A 25545-nucleotide genomic window follows, 5' to 3' on the forward strand; every position below is an offset into this window, starting at 1 on the left:
TTGTCATCTCTTCCAACACCGTTCATTTGTGCCTGCTGATATTCTATATAAGGTACCCAGAAGCAAAACTCTTAATATTTGAATGTACCCTTCTTTCTTTTGCCCAGATCCTCCGGGACCACCTTCAAACGCGCATGTCACCGATACCACCAAGAAATCAGCATCTTTAGCATGGGGCAAGCCTCATTATGATGGCGGGCTTGAAATCACTGGTTACATAGTGGAGCATCAGAAAGTAGGAGATGAGGCCTGGATTAAAGATACAACAGGAACGGCCCTCAGAATCACTCAGTTTGTTGTTCCTGACCTTCAGACTAAAGAAAAGTACAACTTTAGAATTAGTGCTGTCAATGATGCAGGCGTCGGGGAGCCAGCAGTGATTCCAGATGTTGAAATCGTAGAGAAGGAAATGGCTCCTGATTTTGAGCTAGACGCTGAGCTGCGCAGAACACTGGTGGTTAGAGCAGGACTCAGCATCAGGATTTTTGTGCCAATTAAAGGTCGCCCTGCCCCCGAAGTGACATGGACCAAAGATAATATCAACCTGAAGCACCGAGCCAACATTGAAAACACGGAGTCATTCACTCTTCTCATTATCCCAGAATGTAACAGATACGACACTGGCAAGTTCGTGATGACCATCGAAAACCCAGCCGGGAAGAAGAGTGGCTTTGTCAACGTCAGAGTCCTAGACACACCAGGTCCTGTCCTTAACCTACGGCCTACAGACATCACAAAGGACAGTGTCACCCTACACTGGGACCTCCCTCTGATAGATGGGGGCTCGCGTATAACAAACTACATCGTGGAGAAACGCGAAGCAACGAGGAAATCATACTCCACCGTTACCACTAAATGTCACAAGTGTACCTATAAAGTAACTGGCTTGACAGAAGGCTGCGAATACTTCTTCAGAGTGATGGCAGAAAATGAATATGGAATCGGGGAGCCCTCGGAAACTACAGAGCCTGTAAGAGCCTCTGAAGCACCGTTGCCCCCAGACAGCCTTAACATTATGGACATAACCAAGAACACAGTCAGCCTGGCATGGCCCAAACCCAGGCATGATGGTGGCAGCAAGATCACTGGCTATGTGATTGAAGCCCAGAGGAAAGGGTCTGACCAGTGGGCCCACATCTCAACCGTGAAAGGGTTGGAATGCGTGGTGAGGAACCTGACTGAAGGAGAGGAATATACCTTCCAAGTGATGGCGGTAAACAGTGCAGGCAGAAGTGCTCCCCGAGAAAGCAGACCTGTCATCGTCAAGGAGCAGACGATGCTTCCAGAGTTGGATCTCCGTGGTATCTATCAGAAGCTTGTCATTGCCAGAGCTGGGGACAACATCAAAGTTGAAATTCCAGTACTTGGTCGACCCAAGCCCACAGTTACATGGAAAAAGGGAGACCAAATCCTTAAACAGACACAGAGAGTTAATGTTGAAAACACAGCGACCTCAACCATCTTAAATATCAATGAGTGTGTCAGAAGTGATAGCGGACCCTATCCATTAACAGCCAAGAACACTGTAGGAGAAGTTGGTGATGTCATAACCATTCAAGTCCATGATATCCCAGGACCACCTAAAGGACCAATTAAATTTGACGAAGTTTCTTCTGACTTTGTAACCTTCTCTTGGGAACCACCGGAAAATGATGGAGGTGTCCCAATAAGCAACTATGTCGTAGAGATGCGACAGACAGACAGTACTACATGGGTGGAGCTAGCAACAACTGTCATCCGTACCACCTACAAAGCCACTCGCCTGACTACAGGAGTGGAGTACCAGTTCCGCGTCAAAGCGCAAAACAGATACGGAGTCGGACCTGGCATCACATCTGCGTCCATAGTTGCTAACTATCCATTCAAGGTGCCAGGGCCTCCCGGCACCCCTCAGGTTACTGCGGTCACCAAAGACTCGATGACAATTAGCTGGCACGAACCGCTTTCTGATGGTGGCAGCCCCATTCTAGGCTATCATGTGGAAAGGAAAGAACGCAATGGCATTCTCTGGCAGACTGTGAGCAAAGCATTGGTGCCAGGCAACATCTTCAAATCAACTGGACTTACAGATGGCATTGCTTATGAGTTCCGCGTAATTGCAGAAAACATGGCAGGCAAGAGCAAACCCAGCAAGCCATCTGAACCGATGTTTGCTTTGGATCCCATCGACCCACCTGGGAAACCAGTGCCTCTAAACATCACTAGACACACAGTGACACTGAAGTGGGCAAAGCCCGAATATACAGGAGGCTTTAAAATTACTAGTTATGTGGTTGAAAAGAGGGACCTCCCTAATGGACGGTGGCTCAAGGCCAACTTCAGTAACATTTTAGAGAACGAGTTTACCGTCAGTGGCCTAACCGAAGATGCCGCATATGAGTTCCGGGTGATTGCCAAAAACGCCGCCGGGGCCATCAGTCCGCCATCTGAGCCGTCAGATGCCATCACGTGCAGGGATGATCTTGAGGCACCAAGAATCATGGTGGATGTTAAATTTAAGGACACTATCACCTTAAAGGCTGGTGAAGCCTTCAAGCTCGAAGCTGATGTTTCAGGTCGCCCACCTCCAACCATGGAGTGGGCTAAGGATGGAAAGGAGCTAGAGGGCACAGCAAAACTGGAAATAAAAATTGCAGACTTCTCCACACACCTGGTCAACAAGGATTCATCCAGGACGGACAGTGGGGCTTACATCCTGACAGCGACCAACCCTGGCGGCTTTGCCAAGCACATTTTCAATGTCAGAGTTCTCGATAGACCAGGACCACCTGAAGGACCCTTAGCTGTGTCGGATGTGACATCAGAAAAGTGTGTGTTGTCGTGGTTGCCTCCCCTGGATGACGGAGGTGCCAAAATCGATCATTACATAGTGCAGAAGCGTGAAACCAGCAGGTTGGCCTGGACCAACGTTGCCACAGAAGTCCAAGTAACCAAGCTAAAGGTCACCAAGCTCCTAAAAGGCAATGAATACATATTCCGTGTCATGGCTGTAAATAAGTATGGGGTTGGAGAACCCCTAGAGTCAGAACCTGTGCTTGCAGTGGATCCTTATGGGCCACCCGATCCACCCAAGAACCCTGAAGTCACAACCATCACCAAAGACTCCATGGTTGTCTGCTGGGGACATCCCGACTCTGACGGTGGGAGTGAAATCATCAATTACATTGTGGAACGGCGTGATAAAACTGGCCAGCGCTGGGTAAAATGCAACAAAAAAACTCTTACAGACCTAAGATATAAAGTGTCTGGGCTGACAGAAGGACATGAATATGAGTTCAGAATAATGGCAGAAAATGCAGCTGGAATTAGTGCACCAAGTGCCACCAGCCCATTTTATAAAGCCTGCGACACCGTGTTTAAACCTGGCCCACCAGGTAACCCACGCGTCCTCGATACAAGCAGGTCCTCTATTTCGATTGCATGGAATAAACCTATCTATGATGGAGGATCCGAAATCACTGGGTATATGGTTGAGATTGCCCTGCCGGAAGAAGATGAGTGGCAGGTTGTCACTCCCCCAGCTGGGCTCAAAGCAACTTCCTATACCATCACCAACCTCATAGAGAATCAGGAATATAAAATCCGCATCTATGCCATGAATTCTGAAGGAGTTGGAGAACCTGCCCTTGTTCCCGGGACTCCAAAGGCAGAAGAAAGAATGCTGCCTCCGGAGATCGAACTGGACGCTGAGTTACGCAAAGTTGTGACTATCAGAGCCTGTTGTACCCTGAGACTCTTTGTTCCCATCAAGGGGAGACCAGCACCTGAGGTCAAGTGGGCCAGAGAGCATGGAGAATCGTTGGATAAAGCTAGCATTGAATCCACGAGCTCTTATACCCTGCTGATCGTTGGCAATGTTAATAGGTTCGACAGTGGCAAGTACATACTAACTGTGGAAAACAGCTCCGGCAGCAAGTCCGCATTTGTCAACGTTAGAGTGCTAGACACACCAGGCCCTCCACAGAACCTAAAGATAAAGGAGGTCACAAAGACATCGGTCACGCTGACGTGGGAGCCTCCTCTCCTTGATGGAGGCTCAAAAATAAAGAACTATATCGTTGAAAAGCGAGAGTCCACAAGAAAGGCTTATTCGACGGTGGCGACAAACTGCCATAAGACTTCCTGGAAAGTGGACCAGCTCCAGGAAGGCTGCAGTTACTATTTCCGGGTGCTTGCTGAGAATGAATACGGCGTCGGACTGCCTGCTGAGACGGCAGAGTCCGTGAAGGCCTCAGAACGACCTCTCCCTCCAGGGAAGATAACTCTGATGGACGTCACAAGGAACAGTGTGTCTCTGTCTTGGGAGAAGCCAGAGCATGACGGAGGCAGCCGAATCCTTGGCTACATCGTCGAGATGCAGAGCAAAGGCAGTGACAAATGGGCCACGTGTGCCACGGTGAAAGTCACGGAAGCCACCATCACTGGGTTGATTCAGGGCGAAGAATACTCTTTCCGTGTTTCAGCTCAGAATGAAAAGGGCATCAGTGACCCCAGGCAGCTGAGCGTCCCGGTGATTGCTAAAGACCTTGTGATTCCGCCAGCCTTCAAACTCCTCTTCAATACATTCACTGTGCTGGCAGGTGAAGACCTGAAAATCGATGTCCCGTTCATCGGACGTCCAACACCGGCTGTCACCTGGCATAAAGACGATGTGCCGCTGAAGCAAACGACCAGAGTCAATGCGGAGAGCACAGAGAACAATTCCCTGCTCACAATAAAGGAAGCCTGCCGAGAAGATGTCGGCCATTACACAGTCAAACTGACTAACTCAGCAGGTGAAGCCACAGAAACCCTTAATGTCATCGTTCTCGACAAACCAGGGCCTCCAACGGGACCAGTGAAAATGGATGAAGTGACAGCAGACAGTGTGACCCTTTCCTGGGAGCCACCCAAGTACGATGGAGGAAGCTCCATCAATAATTACATCGTAGAGAAGCGGGACACCGCCACAACCACCTGGCAAATTGTGTCAGCTACTGTTGCAAGAACAACCATCAAGGCCTGCAGGCTCAAGACAGGGTGCGAATACCAGTTCCGAATCGCTGCTGAAAACAGATACGGGAAGAGTACCTATCTCAATTCTGAGCCTGTTGTTGCTCAGTACCCATTCAAAGTGCCAGGTCCACCGGGCACGCCATTCGTCACTCTTGCCTCCAAAGACAGCATGGAAGTACAATGGCATGAGCCAGTCAGTGACGGTGGGAGCAGAGTCATTGGCTACCATCTAGAACGCAAAGAAAGAAACAGCATCCTCTGGGTCAAGCTGAACAAAACACCTATTCCTCAAACCAAGTTCAAGACCACTGGCCTTGAGGAAGGTATCGAATATGAATTCAGAGTGTCTGCAGAGAACATTGTAGGCATCGGCAAGCCAAGTAAACCATCAGAATGTTATGTAGCTCGTGACCCATGCGATCCACCAGGACGGCCAGAGGCGATCATTGTCACAAGGAATTCTGTGACTCTTCAGTGGAAGAAACCCACCTATGATGGTGGAAGCAAGATCACTGGGTATGTGGTTGAGAAGAAAGAATTACCGGATGGCCGCTGGATGAAAGCCAGCTTTACAAATATCATCGACACCCAGTTTGAGGTAACTGGCCTGATTGAAGATCACAGATATGAATTCCGGGTTATCGCTCGAAACGCTGCCGGAGTGTTCAGTGAGCCCTCAGAAAGTACCGGGGCAATAACAGCGAGAGATGAGGTAGAGCCACCAAGGATAAGCATGGACCCCAAATACAAAGACACGGTTGTGGTTCATGCTGGTGAGTCATTCAAGATTGAGGCAGATATATATGGCAAGCCAATACCAACCACTCAGTGGGTAAAAGGTGACCAGGAACTTTCAAGCACAGCTCGGCTAGAAATCAAGAGCACCGACTTTGCCACCAGTCTCGGTGTCAAAGACGCAGTACGTGTCGACAGTGGCAATTACATCCTGAAGGCCAAAAACGTGGCGGGAGAGAGATCAGTTACTGTCAACGTCAAAGTTCTTGATAGACCAGGACCACCTGAGGGGCCTGTTGCTATCTCAGGGGTGACAGCAGAAAAATGCACACTGGCTTGGAAACCCCCGCTTCAGGATGGTGGGAGCGATATCACAAATTACATCGTGGAAAGGCGAGAAACCAGCCGCCTCGTCTGGACTCTGGTCGACGCCAATGTGCAAACGCTCAGCTGCAAAGTGACAAAGCTTCTGGAAGGGAATGAATATATTTTCCGGATAATGGCCGTGAACAAATATGGTGTCGGTGAGCCTCTTGAATCTGAGCCATTACTTGCCAAGAATCCATTCGTGGTCCCAGATGCACCCAAAGCTCCAGAGGTTACGGCTGTGACCAAAGACTCAATGATTGTTGTGTGGGAAAGGCCGGCATCTGATGGCGGCAGTGAGATTCTAGGATACGTTCTGGAGAAACGGGACAAAGAAGGCATAAGATGGACCAGATGCCACAAGCGTCTGATCGGAGAGCTGCGCTTGAGAGTGACCGGGCTCCTAGAAAATCACAATTATGAATTCCGAGTCTCAGCTGAAAATGCCGCTGGGCTCAGTGAGCCAAGCCCTCCTTCTGCTTACCAAAAGGCTTGTGACCCCGTTTATAAACCAGGCCCTCCAAACAACCCCAAAGTCACCGATGTTACCAGATCTTCAGTGTTCCTTTCTTGGAGCAAACCTATCTATGATGGTGGCTGTGAAATCCAGGGATATATCGTGGAAAAATGTGACATGAGCATCGGTGAATGGACGATGTGCACGCCACCGACTGGAATCAACAAAACTCACCTGGAAGTGGAGAAGCTGGTGGAAAAGCATGAATACAACTTCCGCATCTGTGCCATCAATAAAGCTGGAGTGGGGGAGCATGCTGACGTCCCTGGACCTGTCCTGGTCGAAGAAAAGCTTGAGGCGCCCGATGTAGACCTTGACCTTGAACTAAGGAAGGTTATTAATATAAGGGCAGGTGGCTCCTTAAGGTTGTTTGTCCCGATAAAAGGTCGTCCCACCCCAGAAGTTAAGTGGGGGAAGGTAGACGGTGACATCAGAGATGCCGCTATAATTGACGTCACTAGCAGTTTCACGTCTCTTGTTCTTGACAACGTCAATCGATACGATAGCGGGAAGTACACGCTCACATTAGAGAACAGCAGTGGGACAAAATCTGCCTTCGTGACTGTGAGGGTTCTGGACACGCCAAGCCCACCGGTCAACCTGAAAGTCACAGAAATCACCAAAGACTCGGTATCCATTACATGGGAGCCTCCTCTGTTGGATGGCGGATCAAAAATTAAAAATTACATTGTTGAGAAACGCGAAGCCACAAGAAAATCCTACGCTGCCGTCGTGACGAACTGCCATAAGAACTCCTGGAAAATTGAACAGCTCCAAGAAGGCTGCAGTTACTACTTCAGAGTCACCGCCGAGAATGAATATGGTATTGGCCTTCCCGCCCGCACTGCAGATCCAATCAAGGTTGCCGAAGTCCCACAGCCTCCAGGGAAAATCACTGTGGATGATGTCACCAGAAACAGCGTCTCATTGAGTTGGACAAAGCCTGAACATGATGGTGGCAGTAAAATCATTCAGTATATTGTAGAAATGCAAGCTAAGAACACCGACAAGTGGTCAGAGTGTGCTAGGGTGAAGTCGCTTGAAGCGGTTATTACCAACCTAACTCAGGGAGCAGAATATCTTTTCCGAGTTGTTGCTGTAAATGAAAAAGGAAGAAGTGACCCGAGGTCCCTTGCAGTTCCAATAGTTGCCAAGGATCTAGTCATCGAACCAGATGTGAGACCACCATTTAGCAGTTACAGTGTCCAGGTTGGGCAAGATTTGAAAGTAGAAGTACCAATTTCCGGACGTCCTAAACCAACCATTTCCTGGACCAAAGATGGGGTGCCGCTGAAGCAGACCACAAGAATCAATGTTACCGACTCTCTTGACCTTACCACCCTCAGTATTAAAGAAACTCATAAAGACGATGGTGGACAGTATGGAATCACAGTTGCCAATGTCGTGGGTCAGAAAACAGCAACCATTGAAATTATTACTCTAGATAAGCCTGATCCTCCAAGAGGGCCTGTTAAATTTGATGAAGTCAGTGCAGAGAGTATTACGTTATCTTGGGAGCCTCCCTTATACACAGGGGGTTGCCAAATAACCAATTACATAGTTCAGAAAAGAGATACAACCACCACAGTATGGGATGTCGTCTCTGCTACTGTTGCCAGAACTACACTCAAAGTAAACAAACTGAAAACTGGTACAGAATACCAATTCAGAATATTTGCTGAGAACCGATATGGACAAAGCTTTGCTTTAGAGTCGGAACCAATTGTAGCTCAGTATCCCTACAAAGAACCAGGCCCTCCGGGGACACCATTTGCCACGGCCATCTCCAAAGACGCTATGGTCCTCCAATGGCATGAACCAATCAATAATGGTGGAAGCCCAGTCATAGGTTACCACCTTGAGAGAAAGGAAAGGAATAGCATTTTGTGGACAAAAGTCAACAAAACTATTATTCATGACACCCAGTTTAAAGCCTTGAACCTTGAAGAAGGCATTGAGTACGAATTTAGAGTTTACGCGGAGAATATTGTCGGTGTCGGCAAGGCAAGCAAGAATTCTGAATGCTATGTAGCCCGCGACCCCTGTGACCCGCCAGGAACCCCAGAAGCAATCATAGTTAAGAGAAATGAAATCACATTGCAATGGACCAAGCCTGTGTATGACGGTGGAAGTATGATTACCGGTTACATCGTAGAGAAACGTGATTTACCTGAAGGTCGCTGGATGAAAGCCAGTTTTACGAATGTCATTGAAACTCAGTTCACTGTGTCAGGTCTCACTGAAGATGAAAGATACGAATTCAGAGTCATTGCAAAGAATGCAGCTGGCGCAATAAGTAAGCCCTCTGATAGCACTGGGCCAATAACAGCCAAAGATGAGGTTGAACTCCCACGGATTTCAATGGATCCAAAATTCAGAGACACAATAGTGGTAAATGCCGGAGAAACATTCCGACTGGAGGCTGACGTCCATGGAAAGCCCCTACCCACCATTGAGTGGCTAAGAGGAGATAAGGAGATTGAAGAATCTGCTAGATGTGAAATAAAGAACACAGATTTCAAAGCTTTACTTATTGTAAAAGATGCCATTCGAATTGATGGCGGACAGTATATTTTGAGGGCCTCTAATGTTGCCGGTTCTAAGTCATTCCCAGTAAATGTGAAAGTGCTTGACAGACCAGGCCCTCCGGAAGGGCCAGTTCAGGTTACTGGAGTCACATGTGAAAAATGCACTTTGGCATGGTCTCCACCACTTCAAGATGGCGGCAGTGACATTTCTCACTATGTTGTTGAGAAGCGAGAAACCAGTCGACTCGCGTGGACCGTGGTTGCTTCAGAAGTTGTGACTAACTCTCTGAAAGTTACTAAGCTCTTGGAAGGGAATGAATATATTTTCCGAATAATGGCTGTCAACAAGTACGGTATTGGAGAACCCCTGGAGTCTGCGCCAGTACTCATGAAAAATCCGTTTGTGCTTCCTGGACCACCAAAGAACTTGGAAATCACAAACATTGCCAAGGACTCTATGACGGTCTGCTGGAATCGGCCAGACAGTGATGGCGGAAGTGAGATTATTGGTTACATCGTGGAGAAGAGAGACAGGAGTGGCATTCGCTGGATAAAGTGCAACAAACGCCGCATTACAGATTTGCGGCTCAGGGTAACAGGATTAACGGAAGATCATGAATATGAATTCAGAGTCTCTGCAGAAAATGCTGCGGGAGTTGGAGAGCCAAGCCCAGCTACTGTTTACTACAAGGCTTGTGATCCCGTGTTCAAACCTGGCCCGCCCACCAATGCACATGTTGTAGACACCACCAGAAACTCAATCACTCTTGCCTGGAGCAAACCTATCTATGATGGTGGCAGTGAGATTCTGGGCTACATCGTCGAAGTCTGCAAAGCAGACGAAGAAGAATGGCAAATAGTTACTCCACAGACTGGCCTGAGAGTCACTCGATTCGAAATTTCCAAACTCACTGAACACCAAGAATATAAAATACGAGTCTGTGCCCTCAACAAAGTTGGTTTAGGCGAGGCCGCCTCCGTTCCTAGTACTGTGAAACCGGAAGATAAACTTGAAGCTCCTGAACTTGACCTCGACTCTGAGTTAAGGAAAGGCATCGTTGTGAGAGCCGGAGGATCTGCCAGAATCCACATCCCATTCAAAGGCCGGCCCACACCTGAGATCACATGGTCTAAGGAGGAAGGTGAATTCACAGATAAGGTCCAAATTGAGAAGGGCATGAACTTTACCCAGCTCTCAATAGATAACTGCGACAGAAACGATGCTGGGAAGTACGTTCTCAAGCTGGAGAACAGCAGCGGGTCCAAGTCGGCTTTTGTGACCGTGAAAGTACTTGACACCCCAGGACCCCCGCAGAATTTAGCTGTCAAGGAAGTGAGAAAAGATTCTGTCCTTCTGGTATGGGAACCACCTCTCATTGATGGTGGGGCAAAGGTCAAGAACTATGTAATCGACAAGCGCGAGTCAACCCGAAAGGCCTATGCCAATGTGAGCAGTAAATGCAGTAAAACCAGCTTTAAAGTTGAGAATCTGACCGAGGGGGCCATCTACTACTTCAGAGTCATGGCTGAGAATGAATTCGGAGTTGGGGTCCCCGCGGAAACCTCTGATGCTGTGAAGGCTTCTGAACCTCCTTCCCCGCCAGGAAAGGTGACACTCACCGACGTGTCTCAGACCAGTGCATCGCTCATGTGGGAGAAACCTGAACATGACGGTGGTAGCAGAATCCTGGGGTATGTGGTTGAAATGCAACCCAAAGGAACAGAAAAATGGAGCATAGTGGCTGAATCCAAAGTCTGTAACGCGGTTGTTACTGGTCTGAGCTCGGGACAAGAATATCAGTTCCGTGTCAAAGCTTATAATGAGAAAGGGAAAAGTGATCCGAGGGTGCTCGGCGTCCCTGTCATCGCCAAGGACTTGACTATACAGCCCAGTTTTAAGCTGCCATTTAATACATACAGTGTCCAAGCAGGAGAGGATCTGAAAATAGAAATTCCAGTTATAGGCCGACCAAGACCGAAAATTTCTTGGGTCAAAGATGGTGAGCCTCTGAAACAGACGACAAGAGTAAATGTGGAAGAAACAGCTACTTCGACCATTTTACACATCAAGGAAAGTAGCAAGGACGACTTTGGAAAATACAGCGTCACCGCGACTAACAGTGCTGGCACAGCCACAGAAAACCTCAGCATCATCGTTTTGGAAAAGCCTGGCCCTCCAGTCGGACCGGTGAAGTTTGATGAAGTCAGTGCGGACTTTGTGGTCATATCTTGGGAACCTCCAGCCTATACTGGCGGGTGCCAGATAAGCAACTACATTGTCGAGAAGCGAGAGACCACCACCACCACCTGGCAGATGGTCTCAGCAACAGTTGCCAGAACCACCATTAAAATTGGCAAACTGAAAACGGGCAGTGAATACCAGTTTAGGATTTTTGCTGAGAACCGGTATGGGAAAAGCGCTCCCTTGGACTCGAAGCCAGTTGTGGTACAGTATCCATTTAAAGAACCTGGACCTCCTGGAACCCCCTTTGTGACATCTGTCTCCAAAGACCAGATGCTTGTGCAATGGCACGAGCCAGTTAATGACGGAGGCAGCAAAGTTATTGGCTACCATCTTGAGCAGAAGGAGAAGAACAGCATTCTGTGGGTCAAGCTCAATAAGATCCCCATCCAGGATACCAAGTTCAAAACAACTGGGCTTGATGAGGGGCTTGAGTATGAGTTCAGAGTTTCCGCGGAGAACATCGTGGGCATTGGCAAGCCTAGCAAAGTGTCAGAGTGCTATGTTGCCTGTGACCCATGTGACCCACCCGGCCGTCCCGAAGCCATCGTTATCACGAGAAATAGTGTCACCCTGAAATGGAAGAAACCTGCTTATGATGGTGGCAGCAAGATAACTGGCTATGTCGTAGAAAAGAAAGACCTCCCTGATGGCCGATGGATGAAAGCCAGTTTCACCAATGTGGTGGAGACCGAATTCGCAGTGACTGGGCTCGTAGAAGACCAAAGATATGAATTTAGAGTAATCGCAAGAAACGCGGCTGGCAACTTCAGTGAGCCGTCTGAGAGCAGTGGTGCTATCACTGCAAGGGATGAAATTGATGCACCAAATGCCTCACTGGATCCAAAATACAGAGATGTCATTGTTGTGCATGCAGGGGAGACCTTTGTTCTCGAAGCTGATATCCGTGGCAAACCTATCCCTGATATCGTTTGGTCCAAGGATGGGAACGAACTCGAAGAAACAGCTGCTCGAATGGAAATTAAATCCAGTCTCCAGAAAACAACTCTCGTTGTAAAAGACTGCATCCGTACTGATGGAGGGCAGTATACCTTGAAACTCAGCAATGTCGGTGGCACCAAGACCATACCTATCACTGTAAAGGTGTTGGACAGGCCAGGGCCTCCTGAAGGACCCCTTAAAGTCACTGGAGTTACAGCCGAAAAGTGTTACCTGGCATGGAACCCACCTTTGCAAGATGGTGGTGCTAGCATTTCACATTACATCATTGAAAAGAGAGAAACAAGCAGACTCTCCTGGACCCAGGTTTCAACTGAGGTGCAGGCCCTTAACTACAAAGTCACCAAGTTACTTCCTGGGAACGAGTACATTTTCCGGGTCATGGCAGTGAATAAGTATGGAATCGGAGAGCCCCTGGAATCCGAGCCTGTGATAGCCTGTAATCCTTATAAGCGTCCAGGCCCTCCTTCAACACCTGAGGCCTCAGCCATCACCAAAGATTCCATGGTGCTGACGTGGACACGCCCAGTGGATGACGGAGGTGCTGAAATTGAGGGGTACATTCTCGAAAAGCGAGACAAGGAAGGAATAAGATGGACCAAGTGTAACAAGAAAACATTGACAGACCTTCGGTTCAGGGTAACTGGCCTCACAGAAGGTCATTCCTATGAATTCAGAGTGGCTGCTGAGAATGCCGCCGGCGTTGGGGAACCCAGCGAGCCATCTGTTTTCTACCGGGCATGCGATGCCTTGTATCCACCCGGTCCACCAAGTAACCCCAAAGTGACAGACACTTCTAGATCTTCTGTCTCATTAGCATGGAATAAGCCAATTTATGATGGCGGTGCACCTGTTCGAGGCTATGTTATCGAGCTCAAAGAAGCTGCCGCTGATGAATGGACGACCTGCACACCACCATCAGGACTACAAGGGAAGCAGTTCACGGTGACCAAGCTTAAAGAGAATACGGAGTACAACTTCCGTATCTGTGCTTTCAATACCGAGGGTGTAGGCGAGCCCGCAACCATCCCCGGCTCTGTTGTTGCTCAGGAGAGGGCAGAGCCTCCAGAAATCGAACTTGATGCTGATCTCAGGAAGGTGGTCACTCTTCGGGCAAGCGCCACCTTGCGCTTATTTGTCACTATCAAAGGCCGACCAGAACCTGAAGTCAGGTGGGAAAAGGCTGATGGTATTCTCACGGAGAGGGCCCAGATCGAGGTGACTAGTTCATATACAATGCTGGTGATTGACAATGTGACCAGATTTGACAGCGGGAGATATAACCTCATCCTAGAAAACAACAGCGGCTCCAAAACAGCCTTTGTCAATGTTAGAGTTCTTGACTCACCAAGTGCACCTGTGAATCTGACTGTGAAAGAAGTAAAGAAAGACTCGGTGACACTGTCCTGGGAGCCACCACTTATTGACGGCGGAGCCAAGATTACAAATTATATTGTTGAGAAACGAGAAACTACAAGAAAAGCTTATGCGACCATTACGAATAACTGCACTAAGAACACTTTCAAAATTGAGAATCTACAAGAAGGGTGCTCTTATTACTTCCGAGTCCTGGCTTCCAACGAATATGGGATTGGATTACCAGCCGAAACAACAGAACCTGTAAAAGTATCTGAACCACCACTCCCCCCTGGAAGGGTGACCCTTGTCGATGTGACCCGCAACACAGCTACAATTAAGTGGGAGAAACCAGAAAGCGATGGTGGCAGCAAAATCACGGGCTATGTCATCGAGATGCAGACAAAGGGCAGTGAGAAGTGGAGCACGTGCATGCAAGTGAAGACGCTAGAAGCAACCATTTCCGGCCTGACTGCGGGAGAAGAGTATGTCTTCAGGGTAGCCGCGGTTAATGAGAAAGGAAGGAGCGACCCGAGACAGCTCGGAGTGCCCGTCATTGCGAAAGATATTGAAATAAAGCCTTCGGTTGAGCTTCCTTTCAATACTTTCAACGTTAAGGCTAAGGACCAACTCAAAATTGACATACCATTCAAAGGAAGACCTCAAGCTACCGTAACCTGGAAAAAAGATGGCCAGGTTCTTAGAGAGACCACTAGAGTCAACGTATCGTCCTCAAAGACCGTAACAACGCTTTCTATTAAAGAAGCCTCAAGAGAAGATGTTGGAACTTACGAACTGTGTGTTTCCAATTCTGCTGGATCCATAACAGTTCCAATTACTGTCATTGTCCTCGACAGGCCAGGACCTCCAGGACCCATACGCATTGATGAAGTTAGTTGTGACAATGTGTCCATTTCTTGGAATCCTCCAGAATATGACGGTGGCTGCCAAATTAGCAACTACATTGTTGAGAAGAGGGAAACCACGTCTACCACATGGCAGGTAGTTTCACAAGCAGTGGCGAGAACATCCATTAAAATAGTCCGCTTGACAACAGGAAGTGAGTATCAGTTCCGTGTTTGTGCAGAGAATCGGTACGGAAAGAGTTCCTACAGTGAATCCTCCACGGTGGTTGCTGAATATCCGTTCAGCCCCCCAGGGCCTCCTGGCACTCCCAAAGTTGTGCATGCCACGAAATCTACCATGATTGTAACTTGGCAGGTGCCAGTTAACGACGGAGGAAGCCAAGTCATTGGCTACCACCTTGAATACAAAGAAAGAAGCAGCATTCTCTGGTCAAAGGCAAACAAAGTCCTCATTTCAGATACCCAGATGAAAGTCTCCGGTCTTGATGAGGGGCTGATGTATGAGTACCGGGTATACGCTGAGAATATTGCTGGCATTGGTAAATGCAGTAAAGCATGTGAACCAGTCCCTGCAAGGGATCCCTGTGACCCTCCGGGACAACCTGAGGTCACCAATATCACAAGAAAATCAGTGTCACTTAAGTGGGCAAAACCACGTTACGATGGTGGAGCTAAAATCACCGGATACATTGTTGAGCGCAGAGAACTGCCTGATGGCAGGTGGCTGAAATGCAATTTCACTAATGTGCAGGAAACATACTTTGAAGTAACTGAGCTCACTGAAGACCAGCGTTATGAATTCCGGGTTTTTGCAAGAAACGCCGCTGACTCGGTTAGCGAACCATCAGAATCCACTGGACCTATCACAGTCAAAGATGACGTTGAGGCACCAAGAATTATGATGGATGTCAAATTCCGAGATGTCATTGTTGTCAAAGCCGGAGAGGTCCTTAAGATAAACGCAGACATTGCGGGGCGGCCACTGCCAGTCATTTCCTGGGCCAAAGATGGGGTGGAAATTGAAGAAAGGGCAAAAACAGAAATTGTCTCAACAGACTATAATACCACATTAACAGTTAAAGATTGTGTAAGACGAGACACTGGGCAGTATGTGCTTACACTGAAGAACGTTGCAGGAACTCGGACCATGGCAGTTAACTGTAAAGTGCTTGATAAGCCTGGCCCACCAGCAGGACCTCTTGAAATAACTGGCCTCACTGCAGAGAAGTGCTCTCTTTCCTGGGGACGTCCCCAGGAAGACGGTGGCGCTGATATCGACTATTACATTGTAGAAAAGCGTGAAACAAGCCGCCTTGCGTGGACAATATGTGAAGCTGAGTTGAGGACAACATCTTGTAAGGTGACCAAGCTACTCAAAGGCAACGAATACATCTTTAGAGTAACGGGTGTTAATAAATATGGTGTCGGCGAGCCCCTAGAGAGCGTGCCTGTGAAGGCGCTAGATCCGTTCACCATTCCTAGTCCACCCACATCTTTGGAAATTACATCTGTGACCAAAGATTCCATGACACTTTGCTGGTCAAGACCTGAGACTGACGGAGGCAGTGACATCTCTGGATACATAATTGAAAGACGTGAGAAAAACAGCCTACGGTGGGTGCGTGTGAATAAAAAACCAGTCTACGATCTGAGAGTGAAGTCAACAGGACTCCGGGAAGGATGTGAATACGAGTATCGGGTTTTCGCCGAAAACGCTGCCGGCCTGAGTCTTCCGAGTGAAACGTCTCCCTTAGTTCGGGCGGAAGACCCGGTGTTCCTGCCATCTCCTCCATCCAAACCCAAAATTGTAGACTCGGGCAAAACAACCATCACCATTGGTTGGGTGAAGCCTCTGTTTGATGGTGGGGCGCCAATAACGGGATACACGGTAGAATACAAAAGGTCTGACGAGGATGACTGGAAGGCTGCCATCCAGAGCTTCAGAGGCACAGAATACACGCTGAGTGGGCTAACCACTGGAGCTGAGTATGTCTTCAGAGTGAAGTCTGTCAATAAGGTCGGTGCCAGTGACCCCAGTGACAGCTCCGACCCCCAGGTAGCCAAAGAAAGAGAAGAAGAACCTGTATTTGACGTCGACAGTGAAATGAGGAAGACTTTGGTTGTCAAGGCCGGCTCCTCATTTACCATGACCGTTCCTTTCAGAGGAAGACCCATCCCCAACGTCTCCTGGAGTAAGCCTGACACTGACCTCCGCACAAGAGCATACATTGACTCCACAGAATCTCGTACATCACTCACCATTGAGAATGCCACCCGCAATGATTCTGGAAAGTACACGCTAACAATTCAGAATGTTTTGAGTGCTGCTTCGATGACATTCGTTGTCAAAGTTTTAGATTCCCCAGGACCTCCAGCCAATGTTACTGTACGTGAGGTAACCAAGGAGACTGCTGTGCTGTCCTGGGATGTTCCTGAAAATGATGGTGGAGCACCCGTGAAGAATTATCACATAGAAAAACGCGAGGCCAGCAAGAAGGCATGGGTATCTGTCACCAACAACTGCAACCGCCTCTCTTACAAAGTGACCAACTTACAAGAAGGAGCAATTTACTACTTCAGAGTGTCTGGAGAAAACGAGTTTGGTGTTGGTGTGCCAGCTGAAACGAAGGAAGGCGTCAAAATAACAGGTACATAGTAAGAGCAAAATATATACATATAATGTTAATTATAGTTATATTTCATCTTAAAGACTTTTGGTTCACACCCCCAAACTATTTATGCCATAGCGCAAAATGAATCTCTAGTAATTGACATAGCTAGAAGGTCAACAAAAGATTTGTTGGATTTAAGGATAATCAAATCTAGCTATACACACATTTCATATATGTATAAAAACTATATGTAGTTTCTTACAAGATTATTCCTCTTGTCCCTCTGTTTAATACCCACAATGAATTTGGGGCAAATTTTGTTATTGTATATGGTTCTTTGAGACTTAATTTAAATTTGAGTACTGTAACTTAGTGGAACTTTGGCTAAAAAGCCAAAATTGTCCCATTAATAAGACTCAAGTCAGAGGAAATGCATGCTCTTGATTTAAGTTTTTCTTTGACAATGTGTGAAGGATGACAGTTGGGGGAAATGTTGTAATAATTGTCCCCTTTCTTTCCATGCTTCATTATTATTTTTTTTTTCAGAAAAACCAAGCCCACCAGAAAAGCTTGGAGTAACCAGTGTCTCCAAAGACAGTGTTTCGCTGAGCTGGCTGAAGCCAGAACACGATGGCGGAAGCAGAGTGGTACACTATGTCGTCGAAGCACTAGAGAAAGGCCAGAAAAACTGGGTTAAATGTGCAGTGGTAAAGACAACCCATCACGTTGTTTCCGGTCTGAGAGAGAGTCATGAATACTTCTTCCGGGTCTTTGCCGAAAACCAAGCAGGCCTGAGTGACCCAAGAGAGCTCCTGCTTCCTGTTCTCATAAAGGATCAGCTAGGTATAGCTAACTTTATGCATAATTTGTGCAGAAGCAAATTTACATTTCTGCATTCAGGTAACGTTTTTAGGCATTTTTTTTTCACCTTTATGTTCCGTACTTCTATTTTTTTCAGAGCCACCTGAAATTGATATGAAGAATTTCCCAAGTCACACAGTGTATGTTAGAGCTGGCTCCAACCTTAAAGTTGACATCCCCATTTCTGGAAAGCCGCTCCCCAAAGTGACCTTATCAAGAGATGGTGTGCCCCTGAAGGCGACCATGAGATTTAACACTGAGATTACTGCTGAGAACCTGACCATCAATCTTAAAGAAAGTGTTACCACTGATGCCGGACGATATGAGATCACTGCAGCCAACTCCAGTGGAACCACCAAAGCTTTCATTAACATCATTGTGCTGGACAGGCCGGGTCCTCCAACAGGCCCTGTGGTCATCAGTGACATCACTGAAGAAAGTGTGACCCTCAGATGGGAGCCACCCAAGTATGATGGTGGAAGCCACGTCACCAATTACATCGTACTGAAGAGAGAAACAAGTACGGCGGTATGGTCCGAAGTGTCGGCAACGGTGGCAAGAACCATGATTAAAGTCATGAAACTGACCACGGGAGAAGAATACCAATTCCGAATCAAGGCAGAAAACCGCTTCGGTATCAGTGATCACATAGATTCAGCTTGCGTAGTTGTCAAACTACCATACAGTAAGTTGCTGACCTTACACACCCCAGATTGCTCTTTACTCTATAAATCTGCTAAATGCCTATATTAACCTATGGGTTTTCCCTCTTTCATAGCAACACCCGGGCCACCGTCTACACCTTGGGTCTCCAATGTTACTCGAGAAAGCATCACTGTGGGCTGGCACGAACCAGTGTCCAATGGAGGAAATGCAGTCATAGGCTACCACTTGGAAATGAAAGACAGAAATAGTATCTTATGGCAAAAAGCCAACAAAATGATCATCCGTACAACTCACTTCAAAGTCACAACCATCAGTGCCGGGCTTATCTACGAATTCAGGGTGTATGCAGAAAATGCTGCTGGCATTGGAAAACCCAGCCATCCTTCGGAGCCGGTCTTGGCCATCGATGCCTGTGGTATGTATTTGCCAGATGCACTTGTCATGAGAAGAGCAGTTCTGATAACTTAAAAATGCAAATTTCATTTCTTCAATGAATTGGTCCAAGTGCCACTCATCTGCTTTCTCATGATTGCAGAACCTCCAAGAAATGTTCGGATCACTGATATTTCCAAGAACTCTGTCAGCCTTTCATGGCAACAGCCAGCTTTTGATGGAGGAAGCAAGATTACAGGCTACATTGTCGAGAGGCGTGACCTTCCAGATGGGAGATGGACCAAGGCCAGCTTCACCAATGTTATTGAGACTCAATTCACCGTCTCTGGCTTGACACAGAATTCCCAGTATGAATTCCGGGTCTTTGCTAGAAATGCGGTTGGCTCCATCAGCAATCCATCTGAGGTTGTGGGCCCCATCACATGCATTGACTCCTACGGTAAGCAGTTCTCACCCAGTGTTTGCTGCAGTGACTTTTAACATGTGTTTTAAATAGATTGTGGGAGTAACTACAAACTAGCTGCAATACTTAGGAATATATTCTTCAACCACTTCATATCCCCCCTTGATTTCAGGAAAAAGGATAAGATTTTGATTATAGGATATCTAAAGGTCTTTCAAACTTTTAGGGATTTTTTTTTTTTTGGTTGTCTGAATTGGTGCTTTCATTCTATTTGAAGCTATCAGACTCAATAATTAACTCTCAGGTTACCTCATATCACCACTGCATATTTCTCCTAAGTTCATGAAAACACACACAGAGTCCTAAATGATGATGGTGTTAACAGCTCCTACTACTGACTGGGCAGTTTCCATAAGAGCCCTTCCTCTGTGAATTCGCTCCCATAGATTAACAACACAGATTAATCCACTTTACAAAAGAGAGCCTAAAGCTGGGCAGTGGTGGCACACGCCTTTAATCTCAGCAGAGATTAAAGGAGGCAGAGGCAGGTGGATCTCTAAGTCCGAGGCCAGCCTGGTTTACAGGATGAGTTCCAGAGCAGCCAGGGCTACAAAGAGAAATCCTGTCTTGGAAAAAAAAAGCCTAAGGCTTAGAATATTTATGTAAATTCCCCCAAGGTCAAACAACTCAACAGTGGTGAGCAGCTCTCTTTAGGGCCCTCTCTATCTTACTGTCAGATCAAAATATAACTGGCCTCCTAAACTAAGTGGCATTCAACTAATAATGGCTTAGAAATAAGAATTTCGTGATAGTCAAGTACCCTGTGGTACCTTGTAATAGCTTTTCATTTTCAAAAATGGAAGTTAGCTTCTTCATGTCTGATCAAAAGGATCTACTCGCTTCCTCTTGCTGGAAGTCTAAGGGCCACCCTTTACTAGTCAGAATTTGTGGCACTGTAAGGCCAGTAAAACTTAGTTTTGTATCTCAATAATCATGAGTAGCCTGGCGGAGCATCTGTTCAGGGGAGCTATAGCTCTGGGAGTAGAGAACTCAAGCTTCAAGAAGAGCATGAACTGCTCACATCTGGATGGTAGAAAGGAAAAGAAGACAAATGAGAAGCGCTCGGAAGTAAAGAAAAGAGAGTCTAGAGAAAGAAAATGTGTGGTGCTATTTCTTCCATCATGGTCTCAACCCTGATCCTGTCTTCATCACTGAAGTTAAATAACTACCAGAGGTTAAGAATACATAGAAAATACTGATTTCTTCATGCAGTTTAGTGTAGATACCCTGAGATCCAGAGTCTGTTCAGTCTGTCTTCCCCATAGCGTGAGTGGGCTTAGACCTGCATATCATATACATAGAAAATACTGATTTCTACATGCGGTTTAGTGTAGATACCCTGAGATCCAGAGTCTGTCCAGTCTGTCTTCCCCATGACGTGAGTGGACTTAGACCTGCATATCATATACAATAGAAAATACTGATTTCTACATGCGGTTTAGTGTAGATACCCTGAGATCCAGAGTCTGTTCAGTCTGTCTTCCCCATAGCGTGAGTGGGCTTAGACCTGCATATCACACACATATGTGCAAGCAATTAGCAGACAGTCAATGGCCTATTTTAACATTTCTGCAACTACATTTTTCATCCTGGTAAAATTTCAACTGTTTTTTCCTCTTTTTTCTTGCAGGTGGGCCTGTTATTGACTTGCCTCTAGAATATACAGAAGTTGTCAAATACAGAGCAGGCACATCTGTGAGGCTCAGAGCTGGTATTTCAGGCAAACCTGAGCCCACGATTGAGTGGTACAAAGACGATAAAGAATTACAAACCAATGCACTGGTGTGTGTTGAAAATAGCACTGACCTCGCATCTATACTCATCAAAGATGCCAACCGCCTCAATAGTGGAAGCTACGAATTAAAGCTAAGGAACGCCATGGGTTCCGCCTCTGCCACCATCAGAGTACAGATCCTCGGTAGGTGCTTTAACATGGACAATGATGCGTTTTGTTTACCTGAGTGTAGTAATTCAAAGTCACTCGGCCTTTTAAAGGCCCTCACATTGTTCTCTTCTTTCATTGGCAGATAAACCAGGACCTCCAGGAGGACCAATTGAGTTTAAGACGGTCACTGCCGAAAAGATAACTCTGCTCTGGAGGCCTCCAGCTGACGACGGCGGTGCCAAGATCACTCACTACATCGTGGAAAAACGTGAAACAAGCCGAGTCGTGTGGTCTATGGTGGCTGAAAACCTGGAGGAGTGCATCATTACAACTACCAAAATTATTAAAGGGAATGAGTACATCTTCCGAGTCCGGGCTGTGAACAAATATGGAATTGGCGAGCCGCTGGAATCTGATCCGGTTGTAGCCAAGAATGCTTTTGGTGAGCCGTAGCCTCATTAGAAAACTAAAAGGCATGCAAAATACACTTAAAGATATAAGCTATTCTGACAGCTTGTGTATGCTTTCCTGGAAAGATTTTCTTTTGCATCTCTGCTTGTCTCATTACTGCCCTTTCCACAAGACAGACACTGTCGTTACTAAACTGATATTAGATGGAATTTAAAAATGAGAGAGTTGAACCTGTTGAACCTTTAAACTCATCTGTTCCCTCCTTCCTAGTTACACCTGGACCGCCAAGCACACCAGAAGTGACAAAGATGACCAAGAATTCTATGACTGTTGTCTGGAACAGGCCAACCGTAGATGGTGGTAGTGAAATAAATGGCTATTTCCTTGAAAAACGAGACAAGAAGAGTCTGGCCTGGCTTAAAGTACTAAAGGAGACTATTCGTGACACCAGACAAAAGGTAACAGGACTCACTGAAAACAGTGACTATCAGTATCGAGTCTGTGCTGTCAATGCCGCTGGAATGGGTCCGTTCTCCGAACCCTCTGACTTCTACAAGGCTGCTGATCCTATTGGTAAGCTCTCACGTACACACATCTCGGGTTGTCTTCTGTGTGACGGAATTGCAGATGATTGTGTAATTGCTACGTTGTAATTAACCATTCCAGATGCTCCAGGCCCCCCTGCCAAGATAAGAATTGCAGATTCAACTAAATCATCCATCACTCTTGGCTGGAGTAAACCTGTCTATGACGGGGGCAGCGATGTTACTGGCTATGTTGTTGAGATGAGACAAGGAGAGGAGGAGGAATGGGCTATTGTCTCCACCAGGGGAGAGGTCAGAACGACAGAATATGTGGTCTCTAACCTGAAGCCTGGAGTCGATTACTATTTCCAAGTATCAGCGGTAAACTGTGCTGGCCAAGGAGAACCCATCACAATGACTGAGCCTGTCCAGGCTAAAGACATCCTTGGTACGTACAGCCACTATGGTGATGTTGTGTCTTACTAAGAGTTCCAGGCAAAGACTCATTGTCTTTTAAAAATCACTGTAAATGTTCATTTTCTGTCTACAGAGGAACCAGAAATCGACCTAGACGTGGCTCTCAGAACATCCGTTATAGCTAAAGCTGGTGAAGATGTACAGATATTGATGCCCTTTAAAGGCAGACCGCCCCCTACTGTCACCTGGAGGAAAGACGAGAAGAATCTTGGCAGTGATGCCAGATACAACATCCAAAACACAGATTCATCTTCCTTACTCGTCATCCCTCAAGTCACTCGCAATGACACAGGGAAATACACCCTGACAATAGAAAACGGAGTGGGCCAACCCAAGTCTTCCACTGTGAGCGTGAAAGTACTCGATACACCAGCGGCCTGCCAGAAGCTACAGGTGAAACATGTTTCCCTAGGCACAGCCACGTTGCTATGGGATCCTCCTCTCATTGATGGAGGGTCTCCCGTCATTAACTATGTCATTGAAAAGAGAGATGCCACAAAGAGAACGTGGTCCGTCGTGTCCCACAAGTGTTCCGGCACAGCCTTTAAGGTAACAGACTTATCAGAGAAAACTCCATTCTTCTTCAGAGTTCTTGCAGAAAATGAAATTGGAATCGGTGAGCCCTGTGAGACTACAGAGCCTGTCAAGGCCGCCGAGGTACCAGCACCTATCCGTGATCTCTCAATGAAAGATTCTACAAAGACATCCGTTGTCCTCAGCTGGACCAAGCCGGACTTTGACGGTGGGAGCATCATCACAGACTACGTTGTGGAAAGGAAAGGAAAAGGTGAACAGGCCTGGTCACATGCTGGCATTAGTAAGACCTGCGAAATCGAGATTGGACAACTTAAGGAGCAGTCGGTCTTGGAATTCCGAGTGGCCGCCAGAAATGAGAAAGGACAGAGCGACCCTGTCACTATTGGGCCACTCACAGTGAAAGAGCTGGTGATAACACCTGAAGTTGACTTGTCAGAAATCCCCGGGGCACAGATATCTGTGAGAATTGGACATAATGTACATCTTGAGTTACCTTACAAAGGAAAACCCAAGCCATCCATCAGTTGGCTGAAAGATGGTTTGCCACTGAAAGAAAGTGAATATGTTCGCTTCAGTAAAACAGAAAACAAAATTACCTTGAGTATTAAGAATGTAAAGAAGGAGCACGGAGGGAAATACACCGTTATTCTTGACAATGCAGTATGCAGAAACTCCTTCCCCATTACAATCATTACCCTTGGCCCGCCATCAAAGCCCAAAGGACCCATTCGATTCGATGAAATCAAGGCTGACAGTGCCATCATGTCATGGGATATCCCGGAAGATGATGGAGGAGGAGAAATCACCTGTTACAGCATTGAAAGGCGGGAAGCTTCGCAAACTAACTGGAAGATGGTGTGTTCAAGCGTAGCCAGGACAACTTTCAAAGCTTCCAATCTGGTCAAAGATTCTGAATACCAGTTTAGGGTTAGAGCAGAAAATAGATACGGAGTTAGCGAACCACTCGTCTCAAATCTTATCGTGGCAAAGCACCAGTTCAGGATTCCTGGCCCCCCAGGAAAGCCAGTGATATACAACGTGACCTCAGATGGCATGTCACTAACTTGGGATGCGCCAGTTTATGACGGTGGTTCAGAAGTGACTGGATTCCATGTTGAAAGGAAAGAAAGAAACAGCATCCTCTGGCAAAGGGTTAACACATCACCAATATCTGGGAGAGAATATAGAGCTACTGGCTTAATAGAAGGGCTGGACTACCAATTCCGTGTATATGCCGAGAATTCTGCAGGCCTGAGCTCACCTAGTGACCCAAGCAAGTTTACATTAGCTGTTTCTCCAGTAGGTAAGTGGCTGTTATTTAAATATGTTTACTTTAGCAACCAAATATATTAGCGATATATACATTAAACACTGCTTCTCTTTCAGAGGTCACCCTCTAGGCTCTACCTTCTTGTCATGTCAAGCTAGAGGGATGGTTTTAACTCAGTCTAATAAAGTAATTTAGGCCATGAAGCAGAAAGTTGAAATTAGTAATGCAAATGTTCCTGCAAGGTTTATTCGTGTTGTTTTACCTTATTGGCAATTAAAAGATGATCACAGATACAGCAGCGTGTTTAACCTCCCTGCAATTTTTCAGACCCACCCGGCACTCCTGATTACATCGATGTCACCCGGGAGACCATCACACTTAAGTGGAACCCACCGTTGCGTGACGGGGGAAGCAAGATAGTGGCCTACAGCATTGAGAAACGGCAAGGAAATGATCGCTGGATCCGATGCAACTTCACGGACGTCAGTGAATGTCAGTACACCGTTACCGGACTCAGTCCTGGGGATCGGTATGAGTTCAGGATAATCGCAAGAAATGCGGTTGGAACCATAAGCCCGCCCTCACAGTCTTCTGGCCTCATCATGACAAGAGATGAGAACGGTAAGCATTGCCAACTGATTTCCATTGTGAGAAAGGGGTATTCACATTTCTAAAGAATGGTTTTGGCTTCCAGACTGTAGAAGGGGACAGAGGTTTTGTTTTTTTTTTCTGTCGATTAGCTAAGGCTGCCATGTGGATTGTAGTGGGCTTTCTCAAATGTAGTTGGACCTTCCTTTATGGGACCACCAGCTCCCCAATAATGACATGGATACAATGTTAATTATGAAAGCTTGGGATTTGGCTTAGGCTTTTCCCCAACT

At 46.8% G+C, this 25545-nt stretch overlaps 1 protein-coding gene across 1 annotated transcript in view; it reads left to right on the plus strand.

The window, feature by feature from the left end:
* The window catches only part of Ttn (titin), a 270030-nt gene that overhangs the window by 220039 nt on the left and 24446 nt on the right, over positions 1 to 25545 (plus strand). The window contains exons 276-286 of the mRNA XM_057755570.1: positions 108 to 17213; positions 17724 to 18020; positions 18136 to 18723; positions 18817 to 19119; positions 19240 to 19536; positions 21191 to 21478; positions 21588 to 21887; positions 22127 to 22429; positions 22523 to 22828; positions 22931 to 24697; positions 24992 to 25285. Of these exons, the coding sequence (XP_057611553.1) occupies positions 108 to 17213; positions 17724 to 18020; positions 18136 to 18723; positions 18817 to 19119; positions 19240 to 19536; positions 21191 to 21478; positions 21588 to 21887; positions 22127 to 22429; positions 22523 to 22828; positions 22931 to 24697; positions 24992 to 25285 (21849 nt within the window). The remainder of the gene's footprint in view (positions 1 to 107; positions 17214 to 17723; positions 18021 to 18135; positions 18724 to 18816; positions 19120 to 19239; positions 19537 to 21190; positions 21479 to 21587; positions 21888 to 22126; positions 22430 to 22522; positions 22829 to 22930; positions 24698 to 24991; positions 25286 to 25545) is intronic.

The sequence above is a fragment of the Chionomys nivalis genome, chromosome 22 (genome assembly GCF_950005125.1).
Source record: "Chionomys nivalis chromosome 22, mChiNiv1.1, whole genome shotgun sequence".
Lineage (NCBI taxonomy): Eukaryota > Metazoa > Chordata > Mammalia > Rodentia > Cricetidae > Chionomys > Chionomys nivalis.